Source organism: Lynx canadensis, chromosome E1, assembly GCF_007474595.2.
Source record: "Lynx canadensis isolate LIC74 chromosome E1, mLynCan4.pri.v2, whole genome shotgun sequence".
In the NCBI taxonomy this organism is placed as follows: domain Eukaryota; kingdom Metazoa; phylum Chordata; class Mammalia; order Carnivora; family Felidae; genus Lynx; species Lynx canadensis.
Window position 1 is genome coordinate 5974186 of NC_044316.2, and position 16809 is coordinate 5990994.

General features: G+C 45.1%; 1 protein-coding gene across 1 annotated transcript in view; it reads left to right on the forward strand.

Annotated features, from left to right (window-relative positions):
- MAP2K4 (mitogen-activated protein kinase kinase 4) overlaps positions 1-16809 on the forward strand; it is a 139678-nt gene that overhangs the window by 64839 nt on the left and 58030 nt on the right. Inside the window, exon 3 of the mRNA XM_030295062.1 lies at positions 4290-4464. Within this exon, the coding sequence (XP_030150922.1) occupies positions 4290-4464 (175 nt within the window). The remainder of the gene's footprint in view (positions 1-4289; positions 4465-16809) is intronic.

A 16809-nucleotide genomic window follows, 5' to 3' on the forward strand; every position in this document is an offset into this window, starting at 1 on the left:
TACAAGGCCAGGGAACATAGTCTTTGGAACATGACGATATGACCGCAGGGGACACGGACCCAGTCCATTCACGTTAATTAGCGAATCTGGTGGTAAGATGCACTGTGTCCACGAACCGATTTTTTTCAAGTTTGATTCAAATTGGTTAATAAAATGGATCCATTTTTTTTTCTTTTTAGGTTTTAATCCTTCATGTTGGTGTCTGTAGATATCACCAAGGTTTATTATTGCCACTCAACTCCTACTTCCCTTTATATAAGAGAAAATATTTTATGGTGACATCAGTCTGTATCTAAACAGCTTCCCTGCTGTTGAGATCTATCCCCAAGTACATCCTGTTGGAAATACTGTATTCAAGAGGGGTGCTCTTTAAATCTGATTTGTGATCTGTAGGCATTAAATATGTAAGTGTATAGCTCACTTGTTAACTGGAGTGTGTATCACTTGATTGTCTAATTACAGGTCTTCTTACAACAAAAACTATTAAAATTTGTTTCCATGTTGAAGACCTCTAGATCCAGAGGAGAACGTTACCGATTTTCTTAGGGACTTTTCTGCGTAGGTGGTTAGATATGGGGCTGGGGTTGTGTTTGTGTATGAGATTTGGGTTAATTTGAGACTTGGAACCTCCATCGCTTGCTTGTTTCTTGAATAAACCCAACAGAGGGAATGGGTAAGATGTCTGGGTTAAGAATTGCTCATGTGGACCACACTTACCATGCATTTTAGAAGGCTGAATATAAGAGTAAAGAAAAGGTCATAGGCTGAACTTAGTTACTGATGAGGCAGAGAAAGGCATTGGGGATCGCTTACAGATTTGTGGAGTTAAGCTGAACTAATTTTCAGGTAAGAAATTAATAATGAAATGACTGGGAATTTCTGATATGCCTAATAGAAGTAACACTTAAATCTCGATTGACACATTTGCCTCCATAGAAAACCACCGCTAAGGTTTCGGGCACTCGGTACAGTTGCTTCACTGGTTGACTGCTCTAGTGTGAGGGTAAAGGGTCAGGTCAGGCTTCCAGGTGTGGTCACTACAGCGCTGTATCTCAACGTTTTTTTATTTATTTATTTATTTATTTATTTATTTTTGGGACAGAGAGAGACAGAGCATGAACGGGGGAGGGGCAGAGAGAGAGGGAGACACAGAATCGGAAACAGGCTCCAGGCTCTGAGCCATCAGCCCAGAGCCCGACGCGGGGCTCGAACTCACGGACCGCGAGATCGTGACCTGGCTGAAGTCGGACGCTTAACCGACTGCGCCACCCAGGCGCCCCTACAGCGCTGTATCTCTATCCAGTCCTTCTTTGGAAGCCACTAACTCTTAAAACAATAGCTGTGAAATTGATTCAGTTTCGCTGGAAAGGTTGCCAGCCTGGTAGGAGCAAAGACTCCATGAACACACCTTCATGATGGCATAACCGTAGCATGTTTTTTTTGTGGTTTCCACAACTTTTTTCCAGTCTAAATGAGAAAATGGACTGTGGGTGGTGACCACATCCTGCCCTCCATCTTCTGTCTTCGCAGCTTTATTGAGATATAATTCACATCCCATAGAATTCACCCCTTATACTGTACAATTCAGTTGTACTGTATTGTATTCAGAGTTGTGTACTTTCCTGTATTCAGACTTGTGTACTCAGTTTTTGAACATTTACATTAGTCCAAGAAGATAACCTGTACCCCGTAGGTGTCAATCTGTTCCCTTTAAAAAAAAAAAAAAAAGACCTTCTCCAGAAACTACACAGCAGGCTACAGTAAGCGAAATTATTTGAAGAGCTACTCCATAATTCTGAAATTTGATCTTTAAATAGGTAATATTATAACTTGCTATTCTGTGATTTAGGTAGTAATGAAACACTCCTTTCGTCTCTCAGGAATGCTGTATGACACAATGTATTCATGAGAATGATGTCTTTTGCCACATTCTCTTGGTTAGAAGCAGGTCATAGGTCCCGTCCACACTCAGAGAGAGGAGCCTACACAACGATGGGAACCCCAGGGATGTACAGATCGCGGAGATCACCTTTGAGCCTGTCTACCATGTCCCACAAATCAGTGAATAATTTAAAACACGTTGCTTCCAATTTACATGTAATTTTAACTGTTTTTCAGCTACGCTCAGCGGTTGCCCACTGTTGGACGTTTCACCAGTGATTACACTGAGCCATAGGGATGGTGTTTACTTGCCAGTGATCGGAGAACAATGATCATTACAAATGAACCTTCTTTTTCTTTCTTTGTTTCTTTCTTTCTTTCCTTGCTTCTTTCTTTCTTCTTCTTTTTGTTTTAGTGCTTATTGCTTTATTTTGAGAGAGAGGGAGAGCGTGTGCACGCAGGGAAGGGTCAGAGAGAGAGGGAGAAAGAGAATCCCAAGCAGGCTCTGTACCATCAGCACAGAGCCCGATGTGGGGCTCAGTCTCACGGACTGTGAGATCATGACCCGAGCCGAAATCAGGAGTTGGACGCTTCACTGACTGAGCCACCCAGGCGCCCCAAAAACGAATCTTCTTTACGTTAGGATACTTCTGCATCATGAAAAAGATTACTAAGACAGTTCGTCACTAGGTTTGGTTGGTGAAAATATGTCCTAAACAAGACAAGAATTTGCGTGAATAAAAGCTGGTAGTATGACTTATTATGATTCTGGAATCTGGCATTGGGAATGTGGGTTCCCGAAGTGGTTACTTAGACAAAGTGTATTAGTCTTTGAACTACAGTCTTGAAGCATGGTAATTATGAATACTAGTATATGTGGGAATTCTGGGGAAGTGATTTTAAAATTCTGAATATTTTGAGAACCTTAAAAGTAGCTACAAAAATCAGTTCCAGTAACCTGAGAAAACATTTCCGAATTTTGGAAGAAGTAAAAGCAATAACCAAGCGTGTCAACTTTTCTTGCTTGTATTACCTGATCAGATTTTAAGGAGACTCTGACCATTTCATATGAAATTGAAGAAAAATATCAATGATATTCAAGAATCTTTTTCTGACATGTTGCCCTCCCTGGCTTGATAGAGTTCGTTACCGCATTGATCTGTGGGGGCAGGGGAGAAAGAGACACAAATGAGGTGGTTTTCCCATTTTTCATTTTGGGTTTGGTTTTTTTGTTGTTGTTAATTTTTTTAAATCTTTATTTATTTTTGAGAGAGTGAGAGAGAGAGACAGAGCATGAGCGGGGGAGGGGCAGAGAGAGAGGGAGACACAGAACCTGAAGCAGGCTCCAGGCTCCAAGCTGTCAGCACAGAGCCCGACGTGGGGCTCGAACTCATGGACTATGAGATCATGACCTGAGCCGAAGTCGGACGCTTAACCGACTGAGCCACCCAGGGGCCCCGGATTTGCTTTTTTACAAAGCATGGTTACAGGTTCATCCTTTGATCTCCAGGTTGGAATTTTGGAGATGGTTTTAGAATGTAATGAAAATCTGTAAGGAGTGGGTCCTTTTGTCCATGAATCATTTGTTTTCACCTCGTTGCTATATCTGTGAACAAAGACTGAGAGGTTCAAGTTTGAATAATACATGACAGTTTTTCTCTTAGTGCCTGCTGGCTATTTATGTAACTAATCCCCTACCCCAGCATGGCATAAACAGGGACAGGGACAGGGACAGGGCAGTATGGTAAGGTGTTAGTTCCCAAACTCTGCTGGGGTCACCTGGGATCTTTAAAAATACTGGGTCTTTTGGACTCCTGTCCCCAGATACTCTGATTTCATTGCTATGAGATGGTAACCTGGACATCCAGATTTTAAGAATCTCGCCAGGAAACTCTAATGTGCACCAAAGTTTGGGAGTGCCTGTGCCACAGGTTGAGGGCCTGGAGTATTAATGTCGGGTAAGGTTGGATAAGAACTTTCTGGAAATGAGGTCTGTCACTCCTGGACGTCTGCATTTAACAATGCAGTTTTGCAAAGGTTTGAGAAAGCTCTCGTAGTTGGAAATGAAAACGAGTCTATAGAATTACTTTCTTCAGTCAATGGAACCTTGGTTTTCTGAATCCTCTTAAAGCTATGATCATTGACTCCCTAAATTTAGGCCTTCCTTAATGAAGTCAGTGTGTCAACAAAAGACGATGCAAAAAAACAAACAAACAAACAAAAACAATCCACTAAAAACAACAACAACAAAAACAAAACAAACAAAACAAAGTAAAAAAAAAAAAACCCCTCCAAAACCCTGGAGGTCAGACCGTGTTTTTTCCCACGCGTTCATCGGTGCTAGCTATCAGAAAAAATGTCCAAACCTGTTTAAAATGTGGCACAATTGCTTCCCGGTATTTTAACAGAGAGAGGCTGAGAACACACAGCATCGAATCGTCGGGAAAACTGAAGATCTCTCCTGAGCAGCACTGGGATTTCACCGCGGAGGACTTGAAGGACCTTGGAGAAATCGGACGAGGAGCTTACGGTTCCGTCAACAAAATGGTCCACAAACCAAGTGGGCAGATAATGGCAGTTAAAGTAGGTGACGCCCGTCCTTCTTTTTCCGGTGCTTTCAGCCGTTAGGTGCAACTTCCTGGTGCAGTCACTCCACTGTTGTTCTGTCCTCTCCCGGCTTGTGTGGCGAACGTGGGTGTTTGTAAAACCGTTTCTCCAAATCCTTCGAGGGTGTGAACCGTCCCGAGGCTTTCTGGCCGCTGGCATGTGTTTCCCTCCCCTCCGGAAGCGCGAGGGGGTGAAGTGCGCGTGTTCGCTGCGCTCTTGGCGTGATGCGCTAACGTGTTTTCAACTCCAGGCCCTTCCGCTGCCAAGGTGAGTTCAGGCTGGGCGGCCGCACCCCTGGGAGCAGGGCAGTGCTGCACCGAGCCAGGCGGGGAGCTGGACGAAGAGGCAGCACACTGGGTTGGGCAAGGTGCGGGGCTAGGGCTAACAGCAGTCTCACTGAAGGTTTCCTGGAAACCACGCACATGCTGTTGCCACTAACCTCAACCTTACTCGGCCCTGACCGGCTCGGCTTCTGTTTGTTTTTTCATCTCCACCCAGTACTGCCCTGTTCCCCGGTTCGAAAGCTGGACTTGAAATGCGTACCTCGTGATAATGCCGTCACATTCCGTCCTTGCTGTGAGTGTCTGCCACCTAATACGTTCATGTGAAGAAGACAGCAGAGTGGCCCGGAGTGGAGATCGGCCCCACAGGCTGTCCTCGGCGGGCTGATGTCGGTGCCTGTTACGCATCGATGCCGTCCATCCGACTCCTGTGGGGCCCGCGTAGTTGTAACGTGTCCATTTGTTTGTTTAGAGGTCGAGCAGATGTTCGCTGTGTCTCAGATGTTACTGGAAAATGGACGGTGTTGGGGGTGGCGGTTTAAAAAGAAAAAGGCAAAAGGGATCCGAGTTACAATTCTTACGGAAGCAGTAAATGCCTCAGTTTACACAATGGAGAATGGGTTTGCAGACAGTGTTGGCTAATCATCTTCCTGTCGAAACGCCTGTTTGGAGACTTTTTCAACGTGGCTTGATTGACTAGGCACCTCAGTGTCGTAATTGACTTTTGGGAGGGGATTCGCATCACATTAATAGAAGATGCTCTCTGTGTTAAAGTTTACTGTGAGCAAAATGTTACTCTAACTGTTTTTGCCTCCTTCACTGTTGAGCATTTCTCTTTGTGGGGTCCTATAAAGCTGATGAGAAATTCATGATGGGGAAAACTTGTATGGTTCTTCACCTCGTTTTTGGTCATTGTTCTTTTGCATTGTGATGACGACTGTGGACCTTTTTCTTAGGATGCTGCATACGTCTGCAAAATCTTGCACGTGAACTGTAGACCTCTAAAGACGCATAGGCTACGCCCTCTGCTTTGGATTATCTCTTGAAATAAACTGGTACTCTTCTTGGAACGTGAAATGATTCCTCTATATTTATTTTGTGCCGCTGCAATGGAAGTGGGAAGTCATTTTATTGAGATTTTTCTGGATGAGTGTTGCACTGTTCTTCTGTATGCTGTCTGTGCATGACATCCGCTTTTACTTGGCTGGGTCTTAAGGGAGAGCTATCCTATGTAACTAAAGCTTCTAAACTTTCTTCCAGGTACTAGGGAAAGAGCTTTTAAATAATTATGTCCTGCGATTTTCAGCCTGCACTCCATGCGTTTTACTATGTTGACCGTTATCATAATCTGTTTTAGTAATCTGTGTCGACTTCGGCCGCAGTCAGTAGGTTTTCAAGGGAAATGAAGAAGGTACTTGCTTCATTGTGACTTGACGGAAGTTTTTCTTAATTTGAGAACTTTTGAAACTCTGTAGTGCTCATTCAAGTTTTGAAGGCATTTAAGAGTGAAAATAGGAAGTTGTTGTCTGCTGTTTGTAATTTGACCTTATTTTGAGAGCCCCTGTTGGCGTGGCTTTGAAAATCCCAGCTCTTAAGAAATACTTGGAGGGGGTCATGGGACCTCCAGATGGGTAACTCTCACATCTGTACCTATCAGTTGGTACTGTCTCCGTTTGTTTATCACCTTGAGTTGTTTTTAATTTTTTAATGTTTCTTTATTTTTGAGAGAGAGACAGACAGACAGACAGAATGTGAGTGGGGGAGAGGCAGAGAGAGAGGGAGACACGGACCGTGAGATCATGACCTGAGCCAAAGTCGGATGCTCAACCGACTGAGCCACTCAGGTGCCCCGTGTTTATCAACTTGAATTCTTTTTTTTTTTTCAATTTTTTAAATGTTTTTATTATTTTTGAGAGAGAGAGAGAGAGAGAGAGAGAAAGAGAGAGAGAGCAGGGGAGGGGCAGACAGAGAGGGAGACACAGAATCCAAAGCAGGCTCCAGGCTCCGAGCTGTCAGCACAGAGCCCCAACTCAGGGCTCGACCTCACAAACTGTGAGATCATGACCTGAGCTGAAGTCTGACACTGAACCGACTGAGCCACCCAGGCTCCCCATCACCTTGAATCCTTGAGCAAGCGGGTCCGTTTAGTGTGGGGAAGGTGGTGATGTGACGTTATCAACCGACCTATCAGTGGGGCGTACCATTGGATTCCATGACGTCATATGATACTGGAAGAGGGTTTTTCCATTCACATACATGACAGTTTGATACCAATTTGCAGACTGGTGTTTGCCTCCCACTGCAGTTTTTAAATGTGTATCTTGTGGGTCTCTCTGAAAAAGCTTAGCCTTTCATCACACCTGAGCGAGTGTATTCCTTATCACGTAGGCACGTGGACAGATGGACAAGAGCAAACACCCAGGGACAGTGTGTGATCAAGACATTAGGTCTGACGTAGACAGCCTGATTACTAAGCGCCCTCTGTGTTCAGCCTTGAGATAGGACTACAGAAATTTAAAAGAGTGGGAGACAGTGGTTCACAGTCCTGTGAGTTTTCCCTGGTTGTTGGTAAAATGAGAAACGCACTATACTAGTGTTTTACTATGCACTGGGGAATATGGAGGGGTTAACTTAGTAGATACTAAGCTTATGTTGGAAATAAGTCATCCTTAAGACCTATTTGCAGTTCTGTACAAAAGTGGACTGTGGTATTAGCCTGGTTTTATTATCATTATTCCTCATTTTTAGTTTTGGTTTTTTAAATTATTTTAAGCCCAATGTGGGGCTTGAACTCACGACTCCAAGATCAAGGGTCACATGTTCTTCTAACTGAGCCAACCAGGGGCGCCCCTGAGTTTTAGTTTTGAGGGAGCCCTTCCCCAAGTTTATTTTGCCACCTCTAAGAAATGTCTGAAAAGACCTGTTAGTTAGTAGAAACGGTTATCTCCAAGATGTAATCTAAAAATCAGCTAAGATATAATAAATCAAACTCAGCGAGGTAGCATACAGCATGTGTAAGAGTTGTACATACAGCAATTTCTCTTTTTTTTTTGAGAGAGAGAGAGAAAGAGGGAAAGAGAGAGGGCACGTGTGCATGTGAATGGGGTGGGAGGCACAGAAGGAGTGGGAGAGAGCTTCCCAAGCAGCCTCTGTGCTGGGCATGGGGCTCCATCTCATGACAGGGAGATCATAACCTGAGTCGAAATCAAGACTTGGATGCTTATCCTACTGAGCCACCCAGGCACGCCAACAATTTCTTGACCTTTGGCCCGAGGACAGTTCCTGAAGCTGCCAGTGAGGTTCAGCATTAGGACCTAAGATGTGGAAAATCTTGACCCTTCAGTTTTAATCGCACACTCGTAGGAAAAAGGTCTTCCTCTTCTGTGACGGGGAGTGATACAGCTGGTTTGTCTTGTCGCCTGAATGACTGAGTCAGGGGCTGCCCAGGGCAAAGCCATTGTCCTGGCCACCAGGTCTCCTAAAGCTCAGGAGGAACCACCTTCGGCTCTGGTTGGGTACTTCGGGCTTCAATGAGCATCTTCGGCAAATAACATTTATTTAATACCCCATTTCGCATGATGTTGGAATAACCACTAAATGAAAAAAATGAGACCCACACAGACCCTGTCCTCTAAGGGTAAAGTAGGTGTCTGGTTAGCTCCCTTCCGGGGCTAATTGTAACGGGGAAAGGCCCGACATTCAGATCAAATGTTTGAGGAAGGCATTGGCATCGGGATTAGGTTTCTGGGCTAGGGTTAGAGAAACTCACGTCTGGTAGAAACACCCAGCAGAGTCAGGTCCTCAGATGATCCGAATCAGCATGTCTGAGCAAATCTGGGGACACAGGAGTGAGGAGTTAGAAAGAGTTCAGGCCCGTGGGCTGGAATGGAGTGGTATGACAGCCTCAGGTTGTCAAGGGATTGAAAGGGATTGATGTCCCTGCAGACGGAGGGCAGTGGAGTTGTTTGTTAGAGGCTTGACCGTTGAGCGAGGCTGACCTCTCGTGGGAGGATGAAACCGATGGCAGGCAGGTAGGTGGGGATGGGAACGTGCCCGGTCAAGGTTGTCAGGGTTGATACTACGATGAGCATTCAGTCTTCAACCTGAGAACTCATCTGTGCAACTCAGAAAGACGGACTGGCTGTCTCAGATTAGGTGCTTAGGCCACACTGAGTTAGCAACGTGACCTTGGACTGAAGGGTTTCAGGCGTTTCCCCTTTCTCGAGGATGGGCCTTGCTCGTCTTGTTCTTTCAACCCTCCCTCAGAGTTTTTTCTCTACTGTTCCAACTCTACTGGTGTATCCGTTTCAGTCTTCCCGGTCCATCCTGGGCTGGTAACCTGATCTCGATTCCTGCTTCTCCTTGGTATTTGGATCTCGCCTTCGGTGTCCTTGATGTACAGTTGAGACCTAGGTTAACCCTCATGCCTGGTGGGAAGGACCAGAGGCCCCCCCAGCCTTGGGGCTGCATGGTGCTTGCATCTGCTCCCTAGGTAGGCCTCTCCCACGCAGACAGTGCTGTAAGTATGGCAACGTGGGGGTCGGCCCCTGTGGACACCTTGCCACTTCTACCAGAAGTTCCCTTACTGAATAATTTTGGTGGGAACTGTGAGGCTCACTGGAGGAGATTCATTGTAGTCCTTAAACATTGGTCTCGCACACTGTTCAGAAAGCGCTAGAATGATAGTTGACGGGAGCGGCCTTACATTTGCGAAGCTCCTTTCGGACGGTGTAGAGCGCTTTGTTAGGCAATTCTACCGCGTGTTGGAAGGCCAGCGTGCGTGCTAGCGTTTGATTTTCCAGATCACGTGTGGAATGCAGAAGTCATGGCTGCCTGGTTTTGAATTGGGACTGGATTCCAGGGCCTTCCACTCTTCTTTGATCGGCTACATCCTGTGGCTTAATTAAGCAATCCGTGGCTGCTGGAGCCGTGTTACGGTATGTTCCTAGCGTTGCTTGAATGTCACGGTGTTCCAGGTGAAAAGTGCTAACAGAGGTGGTCAGATCCAAAGGCTGTGGCAGGACTGCCCTCCGGTCAGCTTGGTTTTGAACTCGTCTTGTGTAGCTCGGAACCCCTCACATAGATGTGTTCCTTTTGTTCCTAGCGGTTTTCCTCCATGGGTTCTTTCTGTTGATAGCATCGTATGTAGACTCCAATCAGTAACATAGACTAAATAGCACTGTTCTGGCTGATGTAAGGGATAGGGGATGGCAACCCCGTGCCTGCCAATATTGGAAGGATGCTCTGGGCTCGTGAGCTCTGAGGAAACCTTTGGAATCTGTAGCTCAGCCTGTGTCGCAGTTTGGAGAAGAACCTGTCTTCCACCCTTTGGTCTAAATGAGGACCATCTGACCCCCTATTTGATATGCCTCCTGCAAGTGTTCTGTCATTTTTGTTGCTTTTGTCTTACGGTCATGCCCCGGATGTTGGTGGTACGTCATTTCCACTTGCGTCGCACTTCGGTGTCATGGGTATGGAAGTAATGACCTGTCACTTGTCACCGATGATCTTTCGGTCCTTGTAAAATGTTAGCGCTACGGCTGTGCTCTTTATATGTGGATGATGTCATTAGTAAAGAGGAAGCCGGTGATCAAGACACGTCCAGCTTGTCCCGTTAACCTTGCCCTCGGGGCAGCCCTGCCCATGACGTAATAAATCCTCTATATATTTTTGGAACCGATCTCCCCAGTTCTCTGGTGACACATCAGAGAGGATATGTACAAGGAATTGCTTGGGCCTCAGTCTCCTCAGTGAGGAGAATAGGAGGTACTGCTATTAACTAATTAATTTGATCAAGAGACAATTCAGAGTTTATTAAATTGCTTCTAAAGGCTTGGATGATTTGGCAATTAAGAATTAGTATTCTTTCTTCCTGCCCTGGTAGAAACATGTCTTCCTAATTTAAAACAATTGATTTAACAGGCACACTTATTATCTGTTATTCTTTGACGTGAAAACCAATTTTGCATCTGTGATCGGCATTCCAAATACTTGCCTTTTTTAACTTGTTTCAGCTAATGTTGCTGTCTGCCTTCATGCCTAGTGATGGCATTGTGAGAATGACACAGTGGGCATTTTTGTATGTGATCGATTCAGAAGATTCCAGCAGCCAAGGATGAACCTGGGTAGCAGGGAGGAGCCTTGCTGCAGCTGTGGAACATGGAATCTTTGTTTTGGACTTAAGAAAATGAAAATGTGGCCCAAAGGGGACATGCTGCTGTGGTTTCTGGGGTTTTCCACCCTTTGTATTGGAACTGAATTCTGGACATTTCTGTTGGGAAAGCAGCGTGTTTGTAAGGATCACTGGGGCACTTGGGGGGATCTGAGTGCGATCCTATCTCCCGTCCCCTGTGTCACTGATTTAGGTTGCTGACTGCAGTGGACCCCCCTTCATATTTTACCCACAGACGCTAATCATAGGAGGGTTCTTTGCAAGGAACGCTTAACAAATGGGATGCATTTATGGCGTAGCAGTATTGGCATTTGTGATTCCAGGAACGGGACACATTTTCAAAATATCACAGCTATGTCAATTAAGATAATCCTTGTTCTTTTCATCCTTTGATTTTATTAAAAAACTTTTTTTATGTTTTATTTATTTTTGAGAGGGAGGGGCAGAGAGAGAGGGGGAGACACAGAATCCGAAGCCAGGCTCCGGGCTCCGAGCTGTCAGCACAGAGCCCGACGCGGGGCTCGAATTCATGGACTGTGAGATCGTGACCTGAGCCAAAGTCGGATGCTTAACGGACTCAGCCACCCAGGTGCCCCACCTCCTTTGATTTCAAATGGAATAGTTCCTGTGGAGAGGAGTCCCACCTAAGATCCCACGTGATCTGTTTGCTCGTGGATCAGTTCTAAGATTTCTGTGTGGCTGATATTTATCAATGTCCACTTGGTACAGACAGTCAACACAAGGAGCTTTGGGTGTCGCTTTTGTCCTGGGAGTGGTTGGTCTAGCTATCGTATCACTCTGGCAAGACATTTGGTAGTTGTTGTTGTTTTTGTTGTTGTTGTTTGGCAGTTTCTTGAAATACAGAATGCTCATGCTTTTGGTAACATTGGTTGGTGATCAGTGATTACGTGTAGGAGTGAGCCACAGTCACAGTCATTGGAGTTTCAGCTTTTTGCCAGTGATCACAGACCCTGCACGGTTTTGCTGAAGAGTATATACCTTCTGGTGCTCTAGTTTGGATTGGTGACAAATTGAAAGTGACACTTTGTCAGATTGCCTTTTTAAAAAATTTTTTTTAATGTTTAATTTATTTTTGAGAGAGAGAGAGACAGAGACAGAGCATGAGTAGGGGAGGGGCAGAGAGGGAGACACAGAATCCGAAGCAGGCTCCAGGCTCTGAGCTGTCAGCACAGAGCCTGACGCGGGTCTTAAACCCACGAAGTGTGGGATCATGACCTCAGCCGAAGTCAGACGCTTGACCGACCGAGCCACCCAGGTGCCCATGATGTCAGATTGTCTTAATCAACACCCAGATCGTCTTTGAAGCCATCCACTCATTTCTCGTACAGTGATGGAGCCCATCTCCTTGCGGAGTCTCATTGTATCCGTGCCCTAATTTCTCATCGGGGAACTCACTTCTCTCACTTTTAAATACTCGTACTTTATTCCAGCTTCTTCTAGGTAGTTGGAGATGAACATGTGCAGCAGGGGTATGAGTCACTGACCTTACCCTTAGTGACCTTGTTATACTGCCCTCGGGACCCTCACCTGAGCCCTACAAAAACCTGACAAGATTTTGTTTGAGAATTTGGGGGGCCTTATCTGCTGGGGCCTAGCGGTCATGCCCTGCCACATTAATTACCCCATTTCTTCTGTGTCCCCTCATCTCATTCCCCCCATACATATTTTCTCCATTTCAAAACAAAAACAAGAAAAGAGTATCAGTTAGAATTGGTAGATATTTGGCAAGTTTATTTGACTGTGTTGCTATTTTCAAGTCTGTCTTTGTAAAAGTTCATTCCTGGACTCCTCAGTTCTCGACTCCTGGTTGGTTTGCAGATGACTTTTATCTTTTTTGTCTGGAATGATCCAATCCTAGGAACGGACATCTGTCCCACACATTGGGGAGCTGCTGTTTTTAATCAAGAGCATATATGACTTGTCATCAGTCTCACTTTATTCTGTGTCTTTCGAGAATATGATGAGCTGTTTTCCCCTTCTCTGAGCAGGACTGGGATCCGGTAACCCAGAGGGCCTTCCCTCGCCATACACACAGACTGTCCAAGAGGTGGAGCTTGTCATCTGACTGTAGCCTTTTCTGCTAGCTTGAGTTGGCAGGAAGAACCCATGTCACCGGAACACAGGCAGACGCAGACTGGGCCATTTCGAGGCAAGCCTCTGCACAGTCCCCAGTGGTGTATGTCCAGCCTCCCTGGCAACTGAGATGGCTTTGAGAAGTCTGACATGGGGCTGTAAGGGTTCGCTCTGAGTCAGAATGAGTGTAAGCATCACTGCCAGCTGGGTATTTAGTCAGCACGCGGGCACAGTGCTCCTTGGTGACCTTCTGAGGACCGACCCTGTGGGCCTTTCTTCCTTCGCTTCTTCTGTGGCTCGTCCCTTGGCCTTCGTGTTGCTAACCTTTTTCCCTTTTCTTTTTGCCACAGTTGAGCCGTCCTAGCCGCATCCCGTAACAGCGACTGGGCTGCCGTCACACCCTTTCCTCCTACCCCTTCTCCTTGTTCCTGAAAATAAATGTAGGACAGGAAGAGAAGCAAGCAGAAACGACACGTCTTCATATCTCTAAGGGGTGAAAGCACTTTCTCTGAGAGTGTTTTCCTCTATCTTCTTTGCTTCTCGGCCCCCACCCCTCCACCCCTGCTCCTTGAGCGAACATAGGTTTTTAATAGTTCCCACAATCCCTTTGCATTATAACAACCGGTCTTAATCTACTGGAAAGTTCTTCCCACTTACTGCCGTTAGTTTCATCCCTAGTCATTTACCCCTGAGGAGAAGCAGCACACTGCGAGGGGGAAGTGGGGCTGGCAGGGTTTGGAGTTAATGGGCGAGAATCGTGTCCGTGTGAAGGTCCCGGTGTATTTAGAGGCCATCTGGAAGGACGCCACATTGAAATAGCTGTTCGCTATCAGTAGAGGAGTATTTATGCCTTAAATTTAAATGGTCGCACATTGAGGCATTCCAAACGAAGGCCACGTATAAGCTGTCAACATTTAGATTTACCAATGACTTCCAGACGTCACGTTGCACAGGCACAAGGAAAGCGACCTTTCAGCAACTTCTAGATGTTTCTGTCGCCGTGGATCAGCACTGTCCTCAGAGTGGACACTGTTGTGTTTTATGCACGGGGTAGGAGAGGGCAGGAGGATGATTTTGAGCTGAAACTTTTAGCTTGTCCTTTGGAACCTGTTAACTGTCACTACAGCATCATTCCCAGGCCCCCGCCAGTGGCATGAGTTGGATTGGAGGTTTTAGGAAAGTGAAGCTCTGTGGACTTTTTTCTTTTTAATTGGATAAGAACCACGTACAACCCTAACAGTCGTAACAATGGAGAACTGGTCAGTCAGCGCATCCCTTTTCTGGGTCACCGAAAGACTTTTCGCTGGGGTCATTTGGGCATTGCCGCTCTGTAGCTACGTGCTGTTTTTATTGGCATCTGCCTCCTCTTGTGTGGAGTGTAAAACAACCTTGAATACAAATCTAGACAACAATTTTTAAAATATTTTTTTAGGGGCGCCTGGGTGGCTCGTCAGTCGAGCGTCCGACTTTGGCTCAGGTCATGATCTCACGGCTGGTGAGTTCGAGCCCCACACTGAGCTCTGTGCTGATGGCTCAGAGCCTGGAACCTGCTATCGATTCTGTGTCTCCCCGTCTCTCTCTCTCTCTCTGCCCCTTCCCCGCACAGTCTCTCTCTCTCTCAAAAATAAATAAACATGAAAAAAAATTTTTTTAATATTTTTTTAGCTTCAAGTATATAAATTTCTTCACTGTGGAAAATGGCTTTTTCACGTAGGGTAGTCATTCTTGTGTGGATTTTAAGTGTCTTCTCTACATTTTGTTCCAAATAAGGTAAAACTTGCAATGATTTGAAAATACCTCATTATTGGAAAAGCAGTGTGGCTCAGTTTTCAAAAAGTACAGTTGCATTTGTCCTGAGAGCATGTAATAACTTCAGTTAGGTTAAGAAAATAGTGACAAGTAAAAGAACTCAATAATGAAGGCAGGAGTGATTTTAATGAATTCTGATATTTGGTTGAAAATGAAACTTAAAAAAAAAACGGTAAGGTTCTTGAGATGATTTTCTTAAATGTTTGGTGGTTTTGTGTGAGCTTTTCAACTCTATTTTTTATGAGAGGGAAAAAAAGGTTTTCTGAACTCAAGTAAACTCTAGTCTTCTCTAACTTTTTTTTGTTTTTGAAGCTTATTTATTTCTTATGAGAGAGAGAGAGAGCACACACGAACAGAGGAGGGCCAGAGAGAGGCAGAGAGAGAATCCCAAGTAGGCTTTCACGCTGTCAGCACAGAGCCTGACGTGGGGCTCGAACCCGCGAACCGTGAGGTCATGACCTGAGCCGAAATCAAGCTGGACGCTCAACCATCTGAGCCACCCAGGCGCCCCAGTCTTTTAAATTTTAAGTTTAAATTTTAAATTTAAATTTTAAATTTTAAAAGTCTAACTTTTAAATTTATGGCATGAATGAAAAGTTTCTGTGACTGAAGACATTTATCAATACATTTGATTTCTGAACATTCTAATTAGGGGAGATTTTTACGGATGCATTGACAACGCCTTTGTACTTTTATTTTCCATCCCCCTCCATTAAGAAAAGCTTTTTTTTTTTTTTTTTCTCTCTTTAATTTGAAGATCTAATTGGCTTTATGAAGCAATCCATGAATCAGGCAGCATCCCGTGTGGCAATGAGAGGGGAGCTCCCAAGGACAGTTTCCTGAAGGGAAGGGGGGTTTGTTCATGTCTTCAGTTTTCTGTGATTTTCTGCCTGAATATTTGAGAATCTTGGCTGTACTTACCTCCAGTGGTAGAACTCTTACCCGTACACATTGTTTTGTTCTATTAGAAAGGCTGTCTTTGGTCGTGACTCTTATTAACTGTTCTCTCATTGGTTATTGTTAATCATTGATCACTGTTAAGTATTCTCCAATGCGAACATTTATTGAATTATTGAGTTAAAATCATTGATTTGAAGCGACCACTATTGTAGGTGTGTGAGTGGTTAATCCCCCTTTTTGAGTCCTTTAGGACTTTTGGATGAGTTTATTTTATTAAGTATTCCCATATAACAAATGTTGCAGTAGAATCCTGAAACTTGCGTATAATTAAGAGTTAGCTCCTGCTTACTCAGTCCCAAACAGTCCCAACGTGTTATCGTCAGCTACTCTTGTACCTACTGCCTGCCCCATGGGCCAGATGTTCAGAGAGCGTGAAGAGGTGTTCACCCGCTGACAAGCATCCAGGAGCGGAATCTATTTCCTGGGGGCCGGCAGGCCACACGCAGCAGCCCGTGTTCTATTTTGTGCCAGTGGTGGCATTAAAGAACAGCTTTCAGATGAGTCGGTTTTACTGCCATGCCGATGAGCTCAAACGTTAGAGCGGGGCCAGGGACTCTCTCCATTCTGGCTCACGGGAATCCTGTCCAGGACTGAGAAGGAGATACCAGTCCGATGCTGGGGCTTCCGTGAGGCCTCCAGGCCATGTGGGAGCATGCATCCTTGCTGTAGCTACAGCAGTATTTTTAGAAATTGGTCCTCAAAAGTCAGTTAATGATAGTAACTCTCGAGGTTTTGGCTGTAATGTGATTTCCCATGGTCGAAATGCAAACAGTTGCACAAATTGGAAACTTAGAAAACTGTATAACCAGCTCAGGAAAAGAATCTAGCAAAGAGGGCATCTTTTACAATAGTGTCTTGTGAGTGTGAGTGTGTTTATACTTGTCCGTATATCCATACAGGCAAAAACAGAAAAAAGTTTTTAAACCTTTAAAACCTTTTTAAACCTTAAAGGGAGAATCCTTTAGTTGATGGACATCTCCCCCAGAGTATCATTTCCTTTTTCGT